Source organism: Lissotriton vulgaris, chromosome 2_2, assembly GCF_964263255.1.
Source record: "Lissotriton vulgaris chromosome 2_2, aLisVul1.2, whole genome shotgun sequence".
NCBI lineage: Eukaryota > Metazoa > Chordata > Amphibia > Caudata > Salamandridae > Lissotriton > Lissotriton vulgaris.
Genome location: NC_141688.1, coordinates 317,026,118 through 317,049,869, shown reverse-complemented (window position 1 = coordinate 317,049,869; position 23,752 = coordinate 317,026,118). Strand labels below are relative to the sequence as shown.

Genomic DNA, 23,752 nt, shown 5'->3' with positions numbered 1-23,752 from the left:
CACATAAAACCCAGCGCCATGTCTTCAGGATTGGTAAGGCCTGCCATAGGGGTGACTGATAGGTTTATATGTGCAGTGATCAGGTAGATATAGTAAACCTATATCTAAGTAAGGGGTGCATGCACCACCTTGCTCAGATTGCAGTAGGAGACCTGTGGTGTCAATTTGAGAGGTCTCTCAGGGGTGGCACAATACATGCTGCAGCCCCTGAGAGGCCTCTGGGGTACCTATGTCCTGGGTACATGGGTACCATACACTAGGGATTTATAAGGGTACCCCAGAATCTGGAGTGTACCTAAAGTACATGCAATCAATTTAGATGAGAAAGCAGCTAGGCCCCAGCCAGACTAAGTCGAATACAGTGAAACATCAGCAAAAAGTGGGGGTAACTATAAGCAGCAGATCCTACTCTCCTACATCTGGAGGTGCTAGAAGGACTGCCTCCTGCGGATGCCATGTTCGGTGATGTTGAGTCTTCAGCACAGGATTCCTAAACAATCTGGCCTTTCCTGAGCTGGAAACCGTTTGGACAATGTTTAAACATGTACCAAATTGAAGGCCGAACTGACTTTGTTTTTTCTTGTCTGCTCTATCTGAACATAGTGGCTTTCGAGGTGCTCAGAAAAACAATGACATATATGAAAATATATAGAGGACCTTTTAGGAACGCTTTTTTAGGGAAGAATGCTTTCAAAATAGACTTAGCTTTTATGTTCCTTTTTTTAGGTGTTATAATATGCTTTTATTATTAATACTTTTTTAGCATTTACTCTGTCATTACCAAGCTGACCTTGTTGACCTTTTGATGAGGAAGGGGTGTCATGTCCTTTAGGATAGTGCCATCATGTACATACCGATTACATACATTTGGTCCCATCCACACGACATAACGGTCCTAACACAGGGGACCTTTTCCTTAGTAGCTTACTTCTGTCTCTCCGACATCAGGCGATTGGTACCATATCTTGATCCCTGTACCTGACGCACATAAACATCTCCCCAGGCACGGCAGATTTATTCTGTATAAGGGTCACCACTTCTTTCATCCATGGCCAACATACAGCAGTGCATGATCATGTTTGTTTAGAAAAGGATCAGCGAATGTTTTCAAAACATATCGATTCTAGAAGAAACCCTGGAGTGACCACTTTAGTATAAAAGACCCTCATGCCCCCTAACAAACACAGAGGAGAATTCATTCCAGGCTGGACCGAGGCTCTGCAGGCTGATCCTCCGGCAGGCAGAGACCTGACATCCCTTTCGGGGTGCCATCCTCGACGCAGAGACGGGGTCCTTCATTCAGAACCATCCGGTGAGGGTCAGTACTTCCCCGAGGGGTTTCATGGCTCCATTAGGATCGATCTTGATATTTACATACACATGCTTCACATACATATCTAGGCTGGGTACACTTAGGCTGCGCATCGTAGGAGTAAGTCAATGCTATTGTTTTATATAATCTGGTTTTATTCTTCTTATTAGCACTATGGTAGAAATGGATCTACTTTTTACGATATTGGTGCTAGCGATCACAGTTGTCTGCTCCTTTCTTCAGATTGTCGCAGCAGACATGTCTCATTCTAGACTGACGCTTGATCAATAAATAATTATTGAAACCTTTCCAATCAGCATTTTTAATGTGTACTATGGGAAAAGCAAGCAAGAGAGACTGAGCGAAAGATACTGTATTGTTTTCCACAATCCCTGAGGAATGAGGGTTGCCATGTTCAGTGGTTGCCAGAAACTATATACACCCCTGTAGAGTACAGGGGGGGGATAGTGGCACTGTAGAGCTATCTCATCTAACGGCTGACTCATCCTGTGGGGGTGTCCAGAGTCTGTCTGCACTCCAAACCCTCAGTTTAGGTCATACAAAACGCGCGGGTCCTGGGGGCTCATAGGAACTACACGACACATCAAGACCACAGCAGTCGGGCCACATGTCAGTTACCTCTGCAAAGTTCAAGGGCTAGAATAGAGTCAGTCACGTGTCTGCTGCCTCTACCCCTGAAAGGCTTATAAGCTACAACAGAGTCACTCTTATGTTGGGCTCAGCTTTGAAAGGCAGCCAGACTCAGACAACGCCTCACAAGAGAGAGGTTGTGAAAGGCTGTTCAGATGGGCAGGCCGGTCAAGAGTTCACCTGCTCCCCAGCCTCCCGATAGGTAAGTCTTCTTTTGAGGGTGGCCAAACCACAGACAGCATACAAAGTTTTCCACACACGTCCCAAACCTCATTTTTCTACTATGATCTCCCAAATCACACTTCCTAAAATGCTCCTTCCTCTATCCCTCCTTTATTCTATTCAATCCAACAGCCTCACACGCCCACAGTTCGAATCAACAACTTCGATTCCCATAGACTAATCCACCACAAATCCGCTTTGGGTTCCGGGATAGCATGCTACTCGCCGAAAAGCATTTAATTTCCTCATCAAGCTTAGTAAACACTATAAAAATACAATGACATCATTCCTGGTACCCATGCACGCCAATCATTTTGTAAGATTGAGCAACAGTTCCTTAACATACCCAGCAGGTCAATGTATGTGTAATTCCCAGCATGCAACAGCGCCTGTGGCGTCCCGATTCCCAGCATCACGGACAGTCCGTAGGGGGGCTCCAAGAACTCAATCTCCCAGTAGTGCTCTCCCTGGGTGAAACCTGAGGGGGGTGGGGCAGATGAAGAGGAAAAGAGAAGGAGAGAGGGACGAATTAGTACAAACCATAAGATTGTGGCCCTTTGGAAAACCTTCAATCGAAAGACACAGAAAAGATAACATTACTTTATAGGGTCCTGGGTGGCCCTTGTTCCGCCCTCTCTCCTCACAACAGCTAGGATACTCGGCCACCTAACGGCGAGTGCAGACACTACTTGTTAAATCTCTTCAAATCTAAGACCATCTGTAGGAAAGTAGGATCTGCTTTCATGGTTACCCCCACTTTTTCACAAAATACACAAAGAGGGGGGACGGGGAACTAAAAAAGAAACAGATCGAGTTCCCATGCTCCCAAGGCTAACGTAATAATCACTCAGGAGTAACTGTTCCTAAAGAAAATACAAGAAGAGGTGGCCTATTTTGGTCACTGGGAGAGACTTGAGTGGAAAGAACTATGATGCCTCTCCTAAAATGCAGCGTATTACCTGCCCTCCTCTGCTCGATAGCCGGTCCGTCCCCAACCTACCCTGTCTCTCTCAGCGACCAAAACAGCCCAGCTCTTCTTGTCTTTTCTTTAGGTACAGTTCTCCACGAGTGATTATTACCCCCACTTTTTGCCTGGTGTCAGTGCGTTTTGATTGTAGTTTGCGGTGATACTTATAATCAGTACCCCGGCATCTGTGCTCTCTCTCCCAAAATTGCTTTGGTAAGTACTTTTGTACCCTCACAATTGGCTACTGCTGTACCCTTATAGGTCCTTAGTATATAGTAGAAACGTACCTGCGGCATAGGTACATCAGTGGTCTCTTATGGAATGCAGCATGTATTATGCCACCCACGGGAGCCCACTTGGCTGCTAGCGATATTTTCCTTCTGCACTGCATTGCCAGAATCCCCATTGTTCATGACGAGCTCAGCTCGTCATCAGCACAGTTCAACTGTGCCTCATGACGAGCTGAGCTCGTCATGAGCATCGAAGGGGTTAAACTCAGATTTCAGGCCTGCCGTTACAGCCTGTGTGAGATGGTGCTAGCACCTCTCATGACAGATATAAGTTTCCTTATTACTGAGGTCACTCCACTTAAAACCTACAGGTCACCCCTATGATAGGCCCTTTAGTCCTGAGGGCAGGATGCATGGTTATAAGTGTGAGGGTATGAAGGATATCCGAAGGAACCCTTTGGAGTGAAGGAGCCACTCCCTGCATCTGTAGGCACCACAATGAAGACGACCGGTCTGCTGCTGCTGTCATCCTACGGACTTCCTGAGGTACAGGGACATAGGTGGTGGTTCTGCAGCTCTCCAGAGGCCAAAACCTGTCTTCCCTGCAATTTGGAGGACAGTATCCCTCGTCAGAGGCGCTGGGACCAAATCCCTGTGCACTGCATCAACTAAGCGTTGCCAAGGATTGTTGGCTCTGCACTCCAGAGATCTTCGGGCTTCAAGAAGCTCCAGCCTCCAACACCTCATCCCTCAAAGATCAGCATCCTCACTGCATCCCTTGCACCGTGAGCCTCCATCTTTGATGAGCTGTCTGAGGTCCTCTTGCGAATACTGTGCCTTCAGCCTATGGGTCCTCTCAAGGGTCTTCTCCTGCTGTGGTGGGCTCCCCGGCTTGCTCTGTGCCTGCTCTGACTCTCCTGCACTTGGTGAGTCCTTTGAACCTTGCTGATCCCAAGGCTTGTTGGTGCTCCCGCCGGACACCGACCACCGGACATCCAACGTTGGACAGCTTGTGAATGGCTCCTGGTCTTCCTCAGCGTCCCACAGCTTTCCCACAGCTGCAGCACCGAGGTGCTCGTCAACTCTGCTGAGCTCCCTGCCAAGGGTGGGCATTGTGCTTACGTGCCTCCTGGTCACCTCCGAGTGGCATGGACTCTGTCCCCTCTGCTTGCAGGTTCTCCTCTTCAAGAAGCCATGCTTGGATTCCACCGGACATCTTCACAAACTTCTCCAGAGGCCTTTTCTCCAAAGTCTTCCATTGTTATATACAGGAGGTTCCGACGTCACCTCACCCGTATGCACCCTGCATCCACAGATGCGGTGGCTCTGCAACCTTCCGTCCTCCAAATGGTTTCTTCAGAATTCACTAGGAAGGGTCCTTCTTCTTTAAAGCTGCAACAGCGACTACTCCATTGACTTTCATTGGGCACACAGCTGTATTTCCATTCTGCACACACCCTCCTTGGGGTTCTGGGGTACTTACCTTGGGCGCTCCCTTGTTCTCCCAGCTCCTCTTAGTCTTCTGGTCCAAATCATGTTCTTCCTTGCAGTTTGTATTCCACTTTATTAGTATACTAGCAGCCCGTCCCGACGTTGTCCGGGTATGAATTGCTGCCGGCCAGTAGTATATTGTTTCGTAGGATTTGGTTTTGATAGCATTTCTTATCTGCGACAGGCCTGTGAAACGCTCCGATTCACAGTGCACTGCTGATGCACTTAAGAGTGCGCGTTCAGTAGTGTGAACTCGAGTTTCCCTACTTTATTTTTCCTTGCAATATTATATAGCTCGAACTCGACAACATGGCATGAGCACAATTTACATTATAGAAGAACACATTAATTTGTGGTAGGCACGGGGAGACAAAGCGATTTGCCTGGAATCACAGGATGTTGAGCTGATGCCGAGATTCGAGCGTAGCTTCCCAGCTCTAAGGTACGCAATTCTAGAACTTGTGGCGGGAGGTGTGTCTAAAAGTGTATCTCGGTGCTGGCCATCAATGAGATAGACCTGTGCATTTTTCAAATGGGTGGTGAAAAAATATGAGTATGTTGCTGGAGATGTGGGCCGCCGTGCCACCAATGTACTTACCGGGGGAGGGTAAACACCCATTATTCCGCAACTTTCTTTCCATATACCATCACTTCGCATACTTTCATTACGAAAGTACCATGACTCCGCAATGCCATTATAACGCATGGCATTACATTTTATATGCTTTTACCACGCATACATTTACAACGAAATTCGTTGTAAAAGCATGAATGGTAAAAGCATGTTTTTTTTTAAATGTTTGGATTAGGTAAGTATGGGTATATGGGCATATGTTTTGGGGTACTGAGGTATATGTTTTGGGGTGTTTGGGTATTTTAAGGATTCAGTTTTGGGTTTTGGGGTACATGGGTATTTTAAGGGTTCAGGGATAGGTTTGGGTTTTGGGGTACAGGGGTATTTTATGGTTCAGGGGTAGGTTTGAGTTTTGGTGTACAGGGGTATTTTTAGGGATCAGAGGTAGGTTTGGGTTTTGAGGTACAGGGGTATTTATAGGGTTTAGGGCTAGGTTTGGGTTTTGGGGTACAGGGTATATTTATAGGGTTAAGATGGGTTAGTGTTCATGGGTGTTGGGGTATTTTAAGGAGTAAGGGTGGGTTATGAATATGGGGTGCAGGGGTATTTAAAGGGAGCAGGGTGGACACCCGGAGCTGGAATGTTCAGAACTAGGGAAGAAAAAACAATGAAATATTGGGCACAACGCTCGCTTTTTTGTCCGTAATCCAGCGCCCCGCACACGCCCACGCCCCCAGCACATGCCCACAGCACACAATATGAGACGTGGCATGAAGGGCAGAACGTACCACACACCCCCAGCGTTTGTCACGCTCCCAGCACACGCCCACAGCACAATGCAGACACGCCCACAAGGGACTACTTTTCTTGCACGGTTCTTTTACCTTTTAAATGTATATGGTGGGTGTCTGCATAGCCTATGTCCTTCTGCTGCAACTGCCCTTTCCAACGCTTCATTGGGTGTTGTGATTGGTGCTTTGGTTCCTGAGATTACCCGCCTCAAAGATTTGGGCTCTCTCTTTATTATATTAGTACTAGCAGCCCGACCCGACCTTGTCCGGGAGCTTTCAGGCTTCTTCTACCCCCGCCTGCCCCGACATTGCCCAGCAGCCTGTGCCCCCGCCCGCTCCGTTCCCCGCCTGCCCCGACCCCTGCCTGGCCCGATATTGCCTTTCCTCTTTCTTTCCTTTTTCCCGCCTGGCCTGACCCCCGCCTGGAATGTTCCCGCCTGCGCCGACATTGGCTTTCCTTACTTCAGCTGCCGCTCTGCTCCTCACCACCTGTCCGCGAGCCTTACCTGAGCCGCCGCTCTGCTCCTCACCGCCGGTTTGCCGCCGCTCCTACCCCACGCCATGTCCGCCTCTCCGCTGCTCCCACCGCCGCTGGCCTCACGTCACCGCTCCTCCCCCGCGCCATGTCCGCCACTCCCCGTGCTGACGTGAGCACGCACGTTGCGGCCGGCGCTACTTTGGGGGGGACTACTTTAAAAAATATATAAATATTGCAAATACCGGTTAATTTTTACATTTATCTAGCCTATAACCATCTACACACCCTGCCGATTTCAACGGTGTATCGGGTGTGTAGATTGGCGCAGTGGTTCCCGAGTTTACCCGCCTCAAAGCCTGAAAGTTTCTCCTTTATAGATAGATGGTTTGGTCTCCCCTGGAGACCAGTGTATATATGTGCTACTTACTTGATTTCTTTTGAGTATTTTCATATATATATTGTTGATATCTCTGGGCAGGAGATATACTAATGTGTTTGTGATTGTGGTGTGCAATCAATATACTTCTTTTTATAAACACCGTGTGGTTCTTTTTCACTTAATCTACACTGTTGATTAAATGTGGTAAGACACGATGCTTTACACTCCTCCAAATTAAGCCTGAAGGCTGCTCCACAGCTAGCGCTTTGAGAGCTTTCTTTGTTTATTAGAGACGACTAAAATCACCATTGGTGTTGCATGGATGAGTGCAAGGTGCCTCACTCCAGTGAGTGTGCACCTTATACTATGCCAGCCTCCTACACCATCCCTGCTGCAGCACACCTAGAGGCCTATTCATTAGCTGGTTTGCGTCGTTCTTGCGCCACGCAATGCGGTGCAAGAGCGAGGCAAACTGTGCATGTGTTTAATGAAGCTACACAAGTGTGGCCCTGGGTGGCTCCTTTCTCCGCCCAGGGAAGGCGTTCCATGGGCGTTGCGGCGTGGGTGTTCCCACGCAACTCCCATGGTTTCTGACACATTGCCAGATTTACTAGAACTGGTAGACCTGGGAATGTGCTGAAAAGAAACTCCTCCTCAGGTGAGGCGTAACGAGGAGAAATATCTTTATTACTCCTCATTACTTACTCCTTCTATGTCTACTGCTTTCTGCACAAAAACAATCCTGTCTGTAACGCCAGCGCCCTTACAGGGTGCCTGTGTTGGCACTAGGCTGCCAAAAGACCGCCAGCTAAGGGAAATAGGCCCCCAGTTCCTTCATCAGGTCCACTAATCTGTAGCAGGTCGGTGTCTACACTTAGAGGTGGGCGAGCCAACAGATCTACAGGGAGAGCCGAGCCAGAGCCGAGCCAAAGGTCTGGCTCGGATCTTTACGCCCATGCACGAGCCGAACCCTGAAAATGTTTGCTATGTAATCACCCAACAAACATTACATAAAATGTGATAAAGCTGCTTCAGAATTCAAAAAAATATAATCCTTACCTTGTGAAGCTTTGACGTAAATAAACAATGTTATAGAATTGCATTGAGATTTGAATCATTAGTGCCCTATAAGGCAAGATAATTATTATGTAAACACTGGATGTGACCCAAATTCTTATAGAGCAACATGAGAGTCTAATTAATCAAGCACAAATGGGGTTTGTACAACTGGTGGTCTGAACTCAAAGCTGAAATGCCTTTCATACCCGATTGTGAGAAGCTGGCCCGGTATATGATCTCCACTATTGTAAGTGGGCGCCTTGCACCAGTCCAGACATCCCTTATGGTGATTTAAGAGGTCTTAGACAGCCATAGAAAGCTCTCCTAGTGGTAGCTGTGGAGAGCAGGCTTTAGGCCTAGTCCAGAAGGAGTGTAAAGCAGCTTGTGTTACTAGAATGTAGTCTTATATTATAGATGAAATTAAAATGAACCACAAAAGGTATTTATAAAAAGGTGTATTTATTATATAATACTCTCTAGTACATTAGATTATCTCCCACATGGAGATACACACAAAGCACACATTACCATAGCAAAATCATAACAGTAAATAGCACCAATACACAGTGGGCTCCAGGGGATGGGGGGGGGAGGTGGGGCAAACCAAATACAAAAAAAGTGGTATAAGAACATGACTTGAGTCAGGACAATATTGAGAGGACGTAGAATTGCTGAGACCCCAAGAAACCACCCATGTTGAGCAGACCGGGACCCCACGGAGAGCATGTGCAGTGTGTGAACACAACCACGTGCTCCGTACAAGTCTATGTGTAAGGTGCAGTTGGATTTTTAAGGATTAAGGACCCTTCCCAGTAAACCCTGAAGAAACCCCGTGGAAGACAGAAGGTTGGAGAGACAACCCACCCGTGGATACTGTGGTACCCAAGTTACCTATCCCAGGGAAGCTGGGTGCATAGGTGTGGATTGGCGTCGGAACTAATAGTTGGTGGTAAATAACGAAACCTTAAAGCCCTGTAGCACTGTTTAAAGTGCTACCTACATGTCAAAATACAGATTCAATAAATTTACCGATTCAGTAAAATTACCAATTCGGTAAAATTACAGATTCGGTAAAATTACCGAATTTGTATTTTGACATGCCCTACATCTCAGTATCAAAGTACCGGTCGGTAACGGCCAAAAATCGGTATTTTCGGCCGTTACTGACCGATATTTGGATACGTATATCTGGCCCTAAATCCTGTCTGGGAGGTGGTTGCACCTCCCTGTGACAGAATGCCTATTGTCTTGCCTTCCTCCGCTCGAGCTTGGCTCAGCAGCAGGAGGGCAGAAATTTGTCTCTGGTCAACAGCAACCATTTTGTGCTGTTCGGGACTAGAAGGCTGGCACCGGGAACACTGAGAGCCTAACGAAGGGCTCTCCCGGTGGGTGTAATCATACCTCCCACACCGGTAACGGTGTGGAGGTATGATTCCAACATGTTTGACACCAAACACGATGGGATTCGCTGCAGCCGTTTTCGAGATGGGCATCGTGCAGTCGTGCGAAGCCCCTCTATTTAGTATATGGCTGCTTCACTGACACCCCGGGAGAATGGACTCCGTAGGCTGCAGGGGTGTCCTGCTCATGCAGGGGCACCCTCTCACTTAGAACCAAGCACCCTGCCCTCAGGAATGTAAAGGCCTGCCGGAGGGGTGACATAGGTTTTAAGTGCAGTGATCCGTAGAAACAGTAAACCTATATCTTTTGTAAGCGGTGTATGCACCAACTTACCCAGGCTGCAAAGGCAGGCCTGAGGGTCCCTTTTGAATGGTCTCTCATGGGTGGCACAATACATGCTGTAGCCCAGGGAAGACCTTTGGGGTACCTATGCCCTGGGTACATGGGTACCACATACTAGGGACTTACAATGGTGCCCCAGTATCCAATCTAAGGTGTACCTAAGTACATAACACAACAGTTTAAGGAGAATGCAGAAAGACTGGGGTCCTGATTAGCAAGATCCCAGTCAGACTAGTCAAAAACAGTGGTGTTTTCTGTTAAATCGGTGCTACCAGGGTTCACACCCACTTTGTCATGACCCAAACCTTGGCCGTGGCACATGCCAATCTGGTGGGTTCACCCAGAGTCCAATTGGTATGTGATATAATTTTCATGCGTTCAATGGATTTGCCCCCTCACTATCATATGGATTTACAGGTTAATCCCAGATTCTGGTAGGTACGAGGAGTGAAGTGCTCTGTTGGAATGGTCTTTTCTTCTTTATTCAAAAATTAATTGTGAAAGGTAAAGAACAGCTGACACGTGTTTCGCCCAAAGGCCAGCAGGCCAGGGCTTTCTCAAGGCTGGTTATAGATGTGGTTATACATTATACATTGACACAAAAGTGAAAAGGTACCACAGCATCAAAGAGATGGTAAGGAATAGGGTGCGGGTACCCCAGGAAAGATTTATATTGGTGCGATAGAGAACATCAATGATGCATCAGAGAAAAAGCACCCGTGATTATAGGAAGCTGGTAGAAGAGGATTAGGAAGCAAAAAAGGAAGAAGAAATAAGGAAAAATATATTAAGATAAGGTATACATCAACAACTGACAGTGAAACAATCATCACTAGTGATACATGCCATAAAGGTAGAGTATGGTGGGCAAATATGGACATTTGACTCATTCACATTGTTGACATGTAGGCCGCATCGTGTACACACAGTTGAAGGACCGGAATGTACATTAAATTGTTCATATGATATGGTATCCCCTTATGGATAGCTAATCAATAGATGACCAAACACTTTACAATCAAAGATGGATCTAGGGATGTTCATGCGACAGAGACTCTCCGTGTTAGTCAAAAGCTGACAAAATGGTGCAATGTGTATTGACAAAGCTCTATACCAACCTGAGGCCAAATTCAGGATCATGGGATCAAGGCAGATTAAGGGAAGATTCTACTTGCCAGGTTATCTATTCTTTAAAGTTTATCCGGTATAAAGTCTGCGAGGATAGAAAAAGTAAGAAAATAGAATGAGATCGCAAGGGGAGGAACCGCTTGATTACAGACATCACCAAGAGAGTGTTATTGATAGGATAAGGACATGGTGGGGTCGTATCCTAGACATGAATTACAATGTATGATGAATGTTTAAATGGGTAAAAAGCCAGGTGAAGGCACAAAGTGACGTATAAATGAAAATATATATATAGCTGAGTAATGCAGAACAGGAAAAAAGTGATGTGCCAGGTGATGTCTAACATTCGAGGCTAAAACAAATACGGGTGCCGCAAGTCCTCTTTCGGCAAGAAACGAGTAGGTATCATAATGGGTCGAGTGGTGCGGCATGAGATACCGGGACATTTAGGTTCCTAAATAAGGTAGAAAGAGGGTTTAAACAAACGGGCAAGGTTGAGGGTTACATACCTTAAGTAGCGCGTGTTGATACTGCAAAACCGGGTAAAACCATTAATCCATTAATCAATTAATCGGGCTTTGTTAAGCGCTACTACTCACCCGTGAGGGTCTCAAGGCGCTAGGTGTGGGGGGTTGTAGGTTCCAGTCCATCAAGAAGGGTGTCTGTCGAGCCAGGTTTTGAGGTTTCTTGTGAAGATGGGAAGGGATGTTGTCTGTCTGAGGTGAAGCAGATGGTCGTTCCGGGCCTTGGCCGCGAGGAAGGAGAAGGAGCCGCCTCCCAATCTGGATTTTCAGTTGCAACGGACCACAGCGTAGGAGAGCTGGGCTGATCACAGGGTCCTTTGGGGTGCGTGGAATTTGAGTTGGCTGTTCAGGTATGCTGGTCCAGTGTCGTGGAGGGCCTTGTGAGCGTGGGTGAGCATGTTGAAGATGACTCTAGCTTTGAAGGGGAGCCAGTGGATTGTGCACAGGTGCTGGGAGATGTGGCAGAGTCTTGGCAGGTTGAGGGCCAGTCTTGCGGCAGCGTTCTGGACATTCTGTAGCTTGCGGGTGAGGTTTGTGTTTATTCCGGCGTAGAGTGCGTTGCCATAGTCGAGTCGGCTGGTGACCAGGGCATGAGTCACAGTCTTTCTGTGTTCGAGGGGGATCCATTTGAAGGTCTTCCTTAGGAGGCGGAGGGTGTGGAAGCAGGAGGACGAGACAGAGTTGATCTGGTGGTCAATTTTGAACTCAGAGTCCAGGATGATTCCTAGGTTGCGTGCGTGGTTCGTGGGGTGGGCAGGTTTCCAAGGGCGGGGGCCACCAGGAGTCGTTACAGGCATCAAGGTTTGGGCCCATGATGAGTACTTCTGTCTTGTTGGTGTTTAGTTATAGGCATCTGTTTTTCATTCATTTGGTGACAGCTTCCCTGCCTTCTCGCAAGTTATTTCTTGCAATGTTGGGTTCGTTGGATAGGGAAAAGATGAGTTGGGTGTCGTCTGCGTATGACGCAATGTTGAGTCCATAGGTTCTTATGTTGGGGGCGAGTGGAGCCATGTAGACGTTGAAGAGTGTGGGGCTGAGGGAGAACCTTTGAGGGACTCTGCAGGTGGTTGGTGTAGGGTCCGAGAGGACAGGGGGAAGTCTGACCCGCTGCGTTCTGCCAAAGAGGAAGGAGCGGATCCAGTCGAGGGCCTTGTCCTAGATTCCTACGTCGTGGAGTCTGCGTATTAGGGTGCGGTGGAAGACTGTGTCGAACGTCACTGGGAGGTCGAGGAGGATGAGGGCTACTGTTTCTTCTTTCTCTAGTAGGATGTGGATGTCGTCTGTTGCAGCGAGTAGGGCAGTTTCCATACTGTGTTTTTTTCTGAAGCCGGATTGGGAGGAATCAAGGATGTTGTTCTCTTCGATGAATGTAGTGAGTTGGCTGTTGATGGCTTTCTCGATGACTTTCACTGGGAACTGGAGCAGGGAGATGGGTCTGTAGTTTTTGAGGTCGGTTGGGTCCAACAAGGGTTTTTTCAGGAGGGGGTTGACCTTGCGTGTTTCCAGTCGTCAGGAACGAGGCATTCGCCAGGGAGCAGATGATGGTGTTGCAGAGCAAGGGTGCAATGGTGTCGGCGGCTCTGTTGAAAATGTGGTGGGGGCAGGAGTCCTTGGGGCCCCAGAGTGGATTGACTTCATCGTCTCCCGTGTGTCTTCGTGGTGAGGGCTGTCCAGTTGTCAATCGCTGGCTTCAGGGTGTTGGGGTGGTTGGTGGGGGTTCAGTGTGCTGGTTGTCTCCATCGAAGTTGTCATAGACGCACTTGATTTTGTGGTGAAAGAAGGTGCTGAGTTTGTCGCAGAGGTCTTGTGAGGGAGGGATGTCAGTAGACTCGCTGGTGGGTTGGTCGAACTCCTTGATGATGTTGAACCGTTACAGTAGTAATCTTTGCACGCGGGAAAGAACAAAGTGTTTGGATAATTACGACCAAATGGAGTGACGCACCACAAAGTCCTATGTGTGCCATAATGACTTACAGTTGAGGACGGGCCAGTTGGGCTACCTGATTTCAACATGATGCACGAGGTAAAATGACTGCGGTCCGTAATCTGTGCAGCAGCTCAATCTGCTGCGTTAAGTACACTCCTGGCCGGATAGCGAGTTACGATGATGGTCAGAGGCCGCAAAGCCACTTTACTGTCCTGATTTGGACAGAACATGAAAATGGAAAAATAGTGCATAGGGAAGGAGTCCCGGTTAAAGGGCCATCGAGTGCAGATATGATAACAGTATGAAAAATGTAACCAGGCAGTTTGAAAACCCGGGGCATGAGAGCAGGGTCTATGGTTTGGGAAGAAAATAGGCAAAAAAAATAGGCCAACAGTCTAATCACATGAGTATATTCAGGGTGATTATTGTCTAGAAGATATGGGCCATTTCTTTTTTTTAAATATTTTTTATTATCAGCACAAAGAGTAAACATAACAAATGACAAAAAAATATACAAATAAATACATACAGAATGGCAGACCATAGTTTCATTAAAATAAATATATATATATATATAATCAAACATACCATACTATTTAAGAAATCCAAAATTAGATAAAGTTACCCCATATTTTCTCAAATTTATATAAAGACCGAATACCTCTAAATTGAGCCAAAGCCGCCTCCATGCCCTGAATTTCTTTAACCAAAGACCACCATTGTGTGATATGAGGTGGTTGTGGGGAAATCCAGGCTCGAGGTATAATAAGTTTGGCGCAGGATAGTAAAATAGTAATTAAAGTCTGCTGAGGAGAGGTAGTATCATGTATATCTAAAAGTACAGTAAGAGCAGAGAGTAAAGGGGGTTTCACTAATTTCATTTTCATCACCTTATCCAGAGCAAGCCAAAACTCCCTTAACGCTGGACATGAAAATAACATATGTTCTATGCTAGCACCTACGGATCACATTTAGGACATTTAGTACGATCATAATATAAAACATTTGAAGACCACTTGAGAATCACTTTGGGAGTATGATATAACAAACACGAAGTTTTAAATTGTTGCAATCTAAGACTCGCTGATTGGACTGCATTATTAATTTTTGAAAGAGAATGGGCAACTTGTTCTGAATAAATAGTCAGCCCAAATTTAGAGCTCCACTTTTCTGCTAATTTAGAACAATCTTGCTTTATGTAAGAAATCAAACATCTATATCCTGTACTTATTAATGATTTCAAATTAAAAGAGTAAAGACACTCCCATATGTCAGAGTCTGAGATCGTCAAAAATTTCACCCGAGAAATCAAATAGTCATGTATTTGAATATATTTAAATAGCAAATATGATGGGACCCCCTCAAAGGATTAATTATGGCCAAGGAACAGAGGGGAAGAGAAAAGACATTACTGTGAAAAGGTTGTTCCAACACTGGCCCTAGTCTTCAATACTGGTATACATCCTATTATCAATCTAACCCAGGTGACAGATATAAGTCATTCATATTTTATTATATAATTTTTTATTTTCAATTTATTCATTATTTTATGTTATTCATTATTCTTCAATTTTTAAAAGAACATTTCATCACATATACATTTTTTTATAAACATTTCCAAAATACATGCCAAATGCAAAAGATGATAAATATATACAAAAAAATAATAATACAAAATACTTCAAAAGGGTACCACCTGATCACATACACACAGTCTCAAAATACTACCACATTCACACCCACACTGCATTCAAACCACACCATCTAGGGAAAAAGGAAGAACTGAGTCTTAGTTGTTAGAATCTTCATGCCAACTTGAAGGTCTCAAAACCAGCATGAGACCCCGCACCAGGTCGACACGCGTTTTGGCGGCTCAGGGCCACCTTCCTCAGGACCTCTTTTGTGTAATTTAATCCAAGATGTCAGGGGACGTTTAAAAACTATAAGGTGTTCCTAATCCGTGAATCATGTTTTCATGAAAAACCACCAACTTAATTGATTCGTCGTGAGAAATCATTTTTAAGACACCAAATCTAAAGGCAGCAAGGGGCCAAATCTTAGCGTTGATTAGATTCTTTATGTAAGTGCATATCCGGTCTTCCACAAGGCAATACAGCTTTTGGCCCAACAGCAGCTTTAGTTCTTTTATTCCATATTCGAGATAATGCTCCATATTGAGTTAGCTAGGTAGAGACAAAAATCGTCCGCTTCGCCCGTCGAGAATCAAAAAATTGTCCGTAGTACAGATAACCGCTCTCCTCTGCCTCGTATTAGCTTCTCGGTCGAAAAGCCTTTTCGGCATCTAACAAAATCATACCGAGTGGGGTGGATTCCATCTCAGAGCCATATCAAAAAATATCAAAAACTGTAATCGCTGTGTTGATGTGCGTAGTAGTATCCCTACCTAGTACAAATCCATGTTGTTGTACATTTACAATTTCTGGTATAATCGGGGCCAACCTATTTGCCAAAATTTTAGCAAAGATCTTAGCATCTGTATTGATCAATGATATGTGTCTATACGAACCACGTTCATCTGCCGGTTGGTCTTTTTTAAGAAAAAAAATAATTCTCTCAGTATTCCAAGACTTTGGAGCCATCCCAGTTACCCCTATATATTTAATAACTAATAAGAAGAGTTTAATTATTTCTTCAATACAGCTTTTATAGATTTCAGCCGGGATAGAACATTCCCCTGAAGCTTTTCCGATAGGTACAGATATGATAGCTTGTCTTACCTCTAACTCAGAGATTTCATCTGATAGGTGCTCTAAACCTGGTAAATTAAATTTTTTCTTTATATTACTTTCCAAATATTCTAAAATATCAGGAGCAGAGGTATGATTCTCGGGGTATACAGAGTACGATAATACACCGCAAATTGCGCCAATATCTCAGCTGGTTGGTTATAAATAATTTGATTCAGGCCCTTAATATTTTTTATGAGAGTCTGTGCTCTATCATCAGCTACTTTGAAGGCCAGTATTTTACCAATTTTATCCCCTCCTTCATAGTGCAGAATTTTAGATTTATGTAGCTTGGCGCAGCTCTTTTCAATCAGAGTTGACTTGAGATTAGACTTAAGAGATCCTAATTTTACCCAATTTCTAACATATCAGGGGAGCATATTCGTAGCGCCTCAGCCAATAGTGTTTCTTGTTCCGTAATATCCGAAATCAATTTGTTATTGGCAATCCGGCGTTCCGAGTTTTGTTTAAATATGTATTGTTGCGCATGACCTCTAATGCTGGCTTTACATGTATCCCAGACAAGTATATGGGATGCCGAATTAAGGTTAATTTTGATAAATTCACCCAAATATAGTTTGAGCTGAGAGATATAAACTGCATCTGATAATAAATAGCGGGGAAAAGAAAACAATCTTGGAGTCGTTTGGCTTTCTAAATAATCAAATATCAGTAGAATAGGATAGATATGGGCCATTTCTACATTGAAAAAACAGTCCAGAAGATATGGATATATCCAGTTGGAGGAAGAACGATCGGATGGTAGGAGGACATATTAAGAAAAAGGACCCACGCCTATCTTCTTTGCAAGGTACCATGTGGATAATCCAAAAGCAAAAAGACAGAACGGACATGGGGTTATAAGAGAACAGGTTTCTAAGGTGCGAGAGTGAGGGTCAAAATGGAACCAATTCCTTAAGTGCCGGGACAGAATGAGCATAAGGCCAAGGAAAATACCAAAGATAATGAAGCACAACCACCTGGGGTCTAGGTACGTGTGTGGCTGTTATGTCAGGCAATAGTAGGGGCCACATCTGATCATTATTAAAGCCATCAGGGAGATATGTGGGGTCGATGGGAACCACCTTTGGTCCCTCCACCGGACTGCCCTCGGGGGGCACACTGACAGCACGCCACCTTTTTGTGTCGTTCATAATACAACAGAGGTGCATATTCAAAGTGATTCCCTCATTTACATGGGGCCACGCCTCAATGCAACTAAAGGTACGCCCACTCAGGACACATGTGTGCCAGCACTATCAGTATTACAGAAGAGGCCGTACCCAGGGGATCCCAACGCAGGCGCACACGCCCGTTGCACCCTCAAGGGCACAGTGTGTAATCTAGACCATGCTCTGCAATGAAAGCAGAAAGTGTTTGAAGTTTTTTAGCAACAGACATATGGGAAGCGTTTGTGGGGCCAGGGGTGAAGTTTTTGAAGGGTCCTTCCAATCCAATCTTGTTATTAAGGAAACAAACTCTATGGAAAGAGAAAATACAGTATTTAGAGCCACTTAGTGGTGTTTCTTCATCAGATGCATCCCAAAAGAAGCCCTTTTTATTTTCCTTTCCATCCTTCCTCAGCATGCACCTCCCTGCCCCAGCGCCCAGGCAAGCATGTACTCTCTGCCTCCCTCCTCCGGCAGCTACAGGTTGAAGGGAAGTGGAGCCCCCACTCAATATCTGTCCCACTCTGCTCCCAGGGTCACCCCAAACTATACTCCACAGATGATGAGGATTGCTGCATATTTGGCCATATACATTAGTGTGCGAAAATAAAAATGATGGATTTGTTTTAATAAATGGGTTTTTTTAGGCTTAATCTTCATTTTCTGGTTGTTATTTTAGGAAGTCATTATTTGAAAATGTTACTTCAACATTACCCTAGAAAGACCCCAGGTTCAAGGAGTTGCGATAACGTTGCCTCAAGCCGCCGCTACCCCCACACGTGAGGGTCCATCGGGATTGTAAGGCATGGCCTCTGCGAAGCTACATAAAGTCAGTAGAGGGCGTCAAAGAGGTTCTCCCATATACATAATGTCAGTAGAGGGCTTCAAAGAGGTTCTCCTGTCTACATAATGTCAGTAGAGGGCTTTGAAGAGGTTCTTCCATCTACATAATGTTAGTAGAGCGCTTAAAAGAGGTTCTCCCAACTATATAATGTTAGTAGAGCGCTTTGAAGACGTTCTACCAACTACATAATGTTGGTAGAGGGCTTCGAAGAGGTTCTCCCATCTACATAATGTCAGTAGAGGGCTTCAAAGAGGTTCTCCCATCTACATAATGTTAATGTTAGTAGAGCGCTTTGAAGACGTTCTTCTATCTACATAATGTTGGTAGAGGGCTTCGAAGAGTTTCTCCCATCTACAGAATGTCAGTGGAGTGCTTCAAAGAGGTTCTCCCATCTAAATAATGTCGGTAGAGTGCTCCAAAGAGTTTCTAGCAAGTACATAATGTCAGTAGAGTGCTTCAAAGAGGCTATCCCATCTACATAATGTCAGTATAGTGCTTCAAAGAGTTTCTCCCATCTACATAATGTCAGTAGAGGGCTTCGAAAAGGTTCTCCATTCTACATAATGTCAGTAGAGCGCTTCAACGAGGTTTTCCCATCTACATAATGTCAAAAAAGTGCTTCAACGAGGTTCTCCAAACTACATAATGTCAGTAGAGGGATTCAAAGAGGTTCTCCCATCTACATAATGTCAATAGAGTGCTTCAACGAGGTTCTCCAAACTGCATAATGTCTGTAGAGGGCTTCAAAGAGGTTCTCCCATATACATAATGTCAGTAGAGGGCTTCAACGAGGTGCTCTCAACTACATAATGTCAGTAGAGGGCTTCGAAGAGGTTCTTCCATCTACATAATGTCAGTAGGGGGCTTCAAAGAGGTTCTCCCAACTACATAATGTCAGTAGAGGGCTTCGAAGAGGTTCTTCCATCTACATAATGTCAGTAGAGGGCTTTAAAGAGGTTCTCCCATCTACATAATGTCAATAGAGGGCTTCAACAAGGTTCTCCCAACTACAAAATGTCAGTAGAGGGTTTTGAAGAGGTTCTTCCATCTACATAATGTTGGTAGAGTGCTCCAAAGAATTTCTAGCAAGTACATAATGTCAGTAGAGTACTTCAAAGAGGTTCTCCCATCTACATAATGTCAGTAGAGGGCTTCAACAAGGTTCTCCCAACTACATAATGTCAGTAGAGGGCTTCGAAGAGGTTCTCCCAACTACATAATGTCAGTAGAGGGATTCAAATAGGTTCGCCCAACTACATAATGTTAGTAGAGGGCTTCGAAGAGGTTCTTCCATCTACATAATGTCAGTATAAAGAGGTTCTCCCATCTACATAATGTCAGTAGAGGGCTTCAACAAGGTTCTCCCAACTACATTATGTCAGTAGAGGGCTTCGCAGAGGTTCTCCGAACTACATAATGTCAGTAGAGGGCTTCGAAGAGGTTCTTCGATCTACATAATGTCGGTAGAGTGCTCCAAAGAGTTTCTATCAAGTACATAATGTCAGTAGAGTGCTTCATAGAGGTTCTCCCATCTACATAATGTCTGTAGAGGGATTCAAAGAGGTTCTTCCATCTACATAATGTTAGTAGAGGGCTTTGAAGAGGTTCTCCCATCTACATAATGTCAGTAGAGGGCTTCAACGAGGTTCTCCAAACTACTTAATGTCAGTAGAGGGCTTCAAAGAGGTGCGCCCACCTACATAATATCAGTAGAGTGCTTCAAAGAGGTTCTCCCATCTACATAATGTCAGTAGAGGGCCTCAAAGAGGGTCTCCCATCTACATAATGTCAGTAGAGGGCTTCAACAAGGTTCTCCCAACTACATAATGTCAGTAGAGGGCTTCAAAGAGGTTCTTCCATCTACATAATGTCAGTAGGGGGCTTCAAAGAGGTTCTTCCAACTACATAATGTCAGTAGAGGGCTTCAAAGAGGTTCTCCCATCTACATAATGTCAGTAGAAGGCTTTAACAAGGTTCTCCCAACTACATAATGTCAGTAGAGGGCTTCGAAGAGGTTCTCCCAACTACATAATGTCAGTAGAGGGATTCAAGAGGTTCTCCCAACTACATAATGTCAGTAGAGGGCTTCAAAGAGGTTCTCCCATCTACATAATGTCAGTAGAAGGCTTTAACAAGGTTCTCCCAACTACATAATGTCAGTAGATGGCTTTGAAGAGGTTCTCCCAACTACATAATGTCAGTAGAGGGATTCAAGAGGTTCTCCCAACTACATAATGTCAGTAGAGGGCTTCGAAGAGGTTCTTCCATCTACATAATGTCAGTAGAGGGCTTCAAAGAGGTTCTCCCATCTACATAATGTCAATATAGGGCTTCAACAAGGTTCTCCCAACTACATAATGTCAGTAGAGGGCTTCGAAGAGGTTCTCCCAACTACAAAATGTCAGTAGAGGGCTTCGAAGAGGTTCTCCCAACTACATAATGTCAGTAGAGGGGTTCAAGGAGGTTCTCCCATCTACATAATGTCAGTAGTGTCATGGGATTGGTGTCACTACAACGCATGCTTTTACATCGCATGCCTTTACAACGCGGTTTTTACCACGCAGTCCATTACAACGCATAATGCTTTTAGGCGCTGGATAGTGAATTATTTAATTTACTATTCCAACTCCAGTCCCCGTGGATAGCAGGGAAGGTGTTGGATAGTAAATTAAATATATTCCCTATCCTAGAGCGCCCCCCAGCGCAATGCGTTGTAATGGTTTGCGTTGTAATGGTTGCGATGTAATGGTAGTGCGTTGTAAAAAATGCGTTGTAAGTGATGTTCCCCCTCCCATGATCCGCCTTGGTTCACATGAAGCGCCTACGTAATACTGTATTCAGAAGTGTAGAATCTATCCATAGCGCTTCTTTGACTACATGCCCCATAATGCCTGGCAACGGGGAGGAGCTGGGCAGTTATTTAGGCGGCCATTTCCGGGCTGCAAGCTGTATGTGATTTTGCTACCCGATTCTGAGTCTTGGTTCTGAACTTGTTTGTGACAATCCTGATAACGTTCAGCGGCTGTGTTTCCTGTGGGGAGGCGTCTTGCCTCGGATGGGACACGAAAAGTTCTGCTAAACAATTGTGTGACTTTACGCGTTAGGCGGCTGCCTAGCGCTTTCTCGGACTCACCCGTGTTTTCCTCCTCACTCGGGAGAGACAGTTTGTTTGTTCCTTCTTTGGAGACTCGCGTTCAGGCGGCTGCCGAACGCACATCGCTGAACCATTTTTTCCTTGATCGGGCAAAGGAGAAAAGAAGGGGGTTTCGGCTGATACCTCTTGGGTAAAAAATCGGAGTTCTCCGCGTCTTGACACATCAGTGGAAGGATTTCGGGGATTTCAGTACATCGTGAGTAACAGCGTTCTCGGCTGAGAAGCGCTGTTAATGTAGTTACATTTATTCCGGATGATCAAATCCCTATTGTATGAACATGGCTATTGTGATACTCGGAACACTGAATGTGGAACTCTTCTAGAAGTAAGGAGAATAAAGACTTAATCATTCTTCACAGGATTGGATTAGTTGTGCAAGACTATTGTTAGACTTTTGGATTTCTACAAGAACTATTTTTTCTCCTTTATATTTTTTGAGTAAACAAGGGGGTCTTTTCCGTTAATAAGGTAAGGCTGGAAGGTATACATGGTTCTGGAGAGAGGTGAATGCTGCTGCTTGTTGTGAGAACCTCAGGTTTGATCATTTCTTTGGTTTATGTATTACAGAATTGGATGCTAGGGTATAGAGACGTTTATCTGATAACTACCACGAAAGAGGAGGAGAGCAGTCCACAGTTAGTTAAAGTGGTAGGGGGAGTTCTAGCGAGAATTGAATGAGTGTAGTCCGTGATTTCTTGTACTTACCTTTATGTGTATTCTTCTTTTCTCGTTTCAGCCTCCCTTTCCCGTTCCAGACCCTTCCTTACCTTTCCCTCGCCTGATTTCCTTTATGCTCTGTGTAATTTATACAGTCAGAGTATAGGGCGATCTGGAGGTGGACCCCTTTTAAGCATCACCTGATCCTGAGGAAGCGTGGTCGTGACAAGTAGAGGGCTGCAACAAGGTTCTCCCAACTACATAATGTCAGTAGAGGGCTTCGAAGAGATTCTCCCAACTATATAATGTCAGTAGAGTGCTCCAAAGAGTTTCTAGCAAGTACATAATGTCAGTAGAGGGCTTCGAAGAGGTTCTCCCATCTACATAATGTCAGTAGAGGGATTCAAAGAGGTTCTTCCATCTACATAATCTTAGTAGAGGGCTTTGAAGAGGTTCTTCCATCTACATAATGTCAGTAGAGGGATTCAAAGAGGTTCTCCTGTCTACATAATGTCAGTAGAGCGCTTCAAAGAGGTTCTCCCATCTACATAATGTCAGTAGGGGGCTACAAAGAGGTTCTCCCATCTAGATAATGCCAGTAGAGCGCTTCAACAAGGTTCTCTCATCTATATAATGTCAGTAGATGGCTTTGAAGAGGTTCTTCCATCTACATAATGTCAGTAGAGGGCTTCAAAGAGGTTCTCCCATATACATAATGTCAGTAGAGGGCTTCAACAAGGTTCTCCCATCTACATAATGTCAGTAGAGGGCCTCAAAGAGTTTCTCCCATCTACATAATGCCAGTAGAGGGCTTCAAAGAGTTTCTCCCACTTACATAATATTAGTAGAGGATTGGAGAAGATGCTACCAGAGACCAGATGTCAGCAAATACCTTGGTAAGATGTGAAAAGCACAAAGCTGGCATAGCTAGAAGAATTCATTGGGTTCCACAACATTATCAATGTTCTCGGTGCATGTGTAAGGGTCACAGTTGTATAGAGTTGTTCCAAAGTTTTGTCAAAGGCGTGTCAGTCGAGGGCACGTACGTTGGAATCAGGACCTGAGGATCTGGTGATGCCCTTGTGATGGACTGTGAAGGTGCACTGCCAGACCTGCCCCCAGCTTGAGTCCTGATCTTGGTACCCAGAGACCTCCACACACTCTCTGCCACCTCCTGCTCATCTTCATCACTAGGTCTTCTGTCTAGGACTCCTCTGTAGTGAGGACCCTCACTGAAGCTGTCCATGCATGGAGACTGTGGAACTGGTGGTTCGCTTGTGGGGTGCACTGGTGGAATTTCTTGCTTGCTGATGGACTGTGAGTTCAAGACCAGTGAGTTAGGAGCTATACAACACCCCTCGTCGACCAGGATCTGGGAACTGGGGGGAGTCGCAGGTGTTGTATAAGTGAAGGGATGTGTAGGTGCCAATGCTGTGAAGGACACCTCTGCATTAAACCGTCGGGAAGGCACTGTCTACGCATCTTCAGGGTGAGTGGCATCCTGATGAGTGTCACAGTTTCTCCTCGGCTTCTAAGAGGCTGGTAAGCCGTGAGCGGTGGCCTTTGTAGAGGACACTGTGGCTGTACCTTCTTTCCTCATTTGCCACATAGGTCACTTGAGGTGTGGGTGAGTGGCCAGCTTTGCTCTTCCGAAACCCGCGAGCCGATATGGAGCAGAAGCAAAGCTCAACCAACCATGAAACTA

At 45.3% G+C, this 23,752-nt stretch overlaps 1 protein-coding gene across 4 annotated transcripts in view; it reads right to left on the bottom strand.

The window, feature by feature from the left end:
* LOC147729375 (SPRY domain-containing SOCS box protein 3-like) overlaps positions 1–23,752 on the bottom strand; it is a 138,512-nt gene that overhangs the window by 68,092 nt on the left and 46,668 nt on the right. For all 4 annotated transcript variants that reach the window (XM_086959667.1, XM_086959668.1, XM_086959669.1 and 1 more), the window contains one exon: positions 2,532–2,663. In XM_086959667.1, the coding sequence (XP_086815793.1) occupies positions 2,532–2,663 (132 nt within the window). The remainder of the gene's footprint in view (positions 1–2,531; positions 2,664–23,752) is intronic.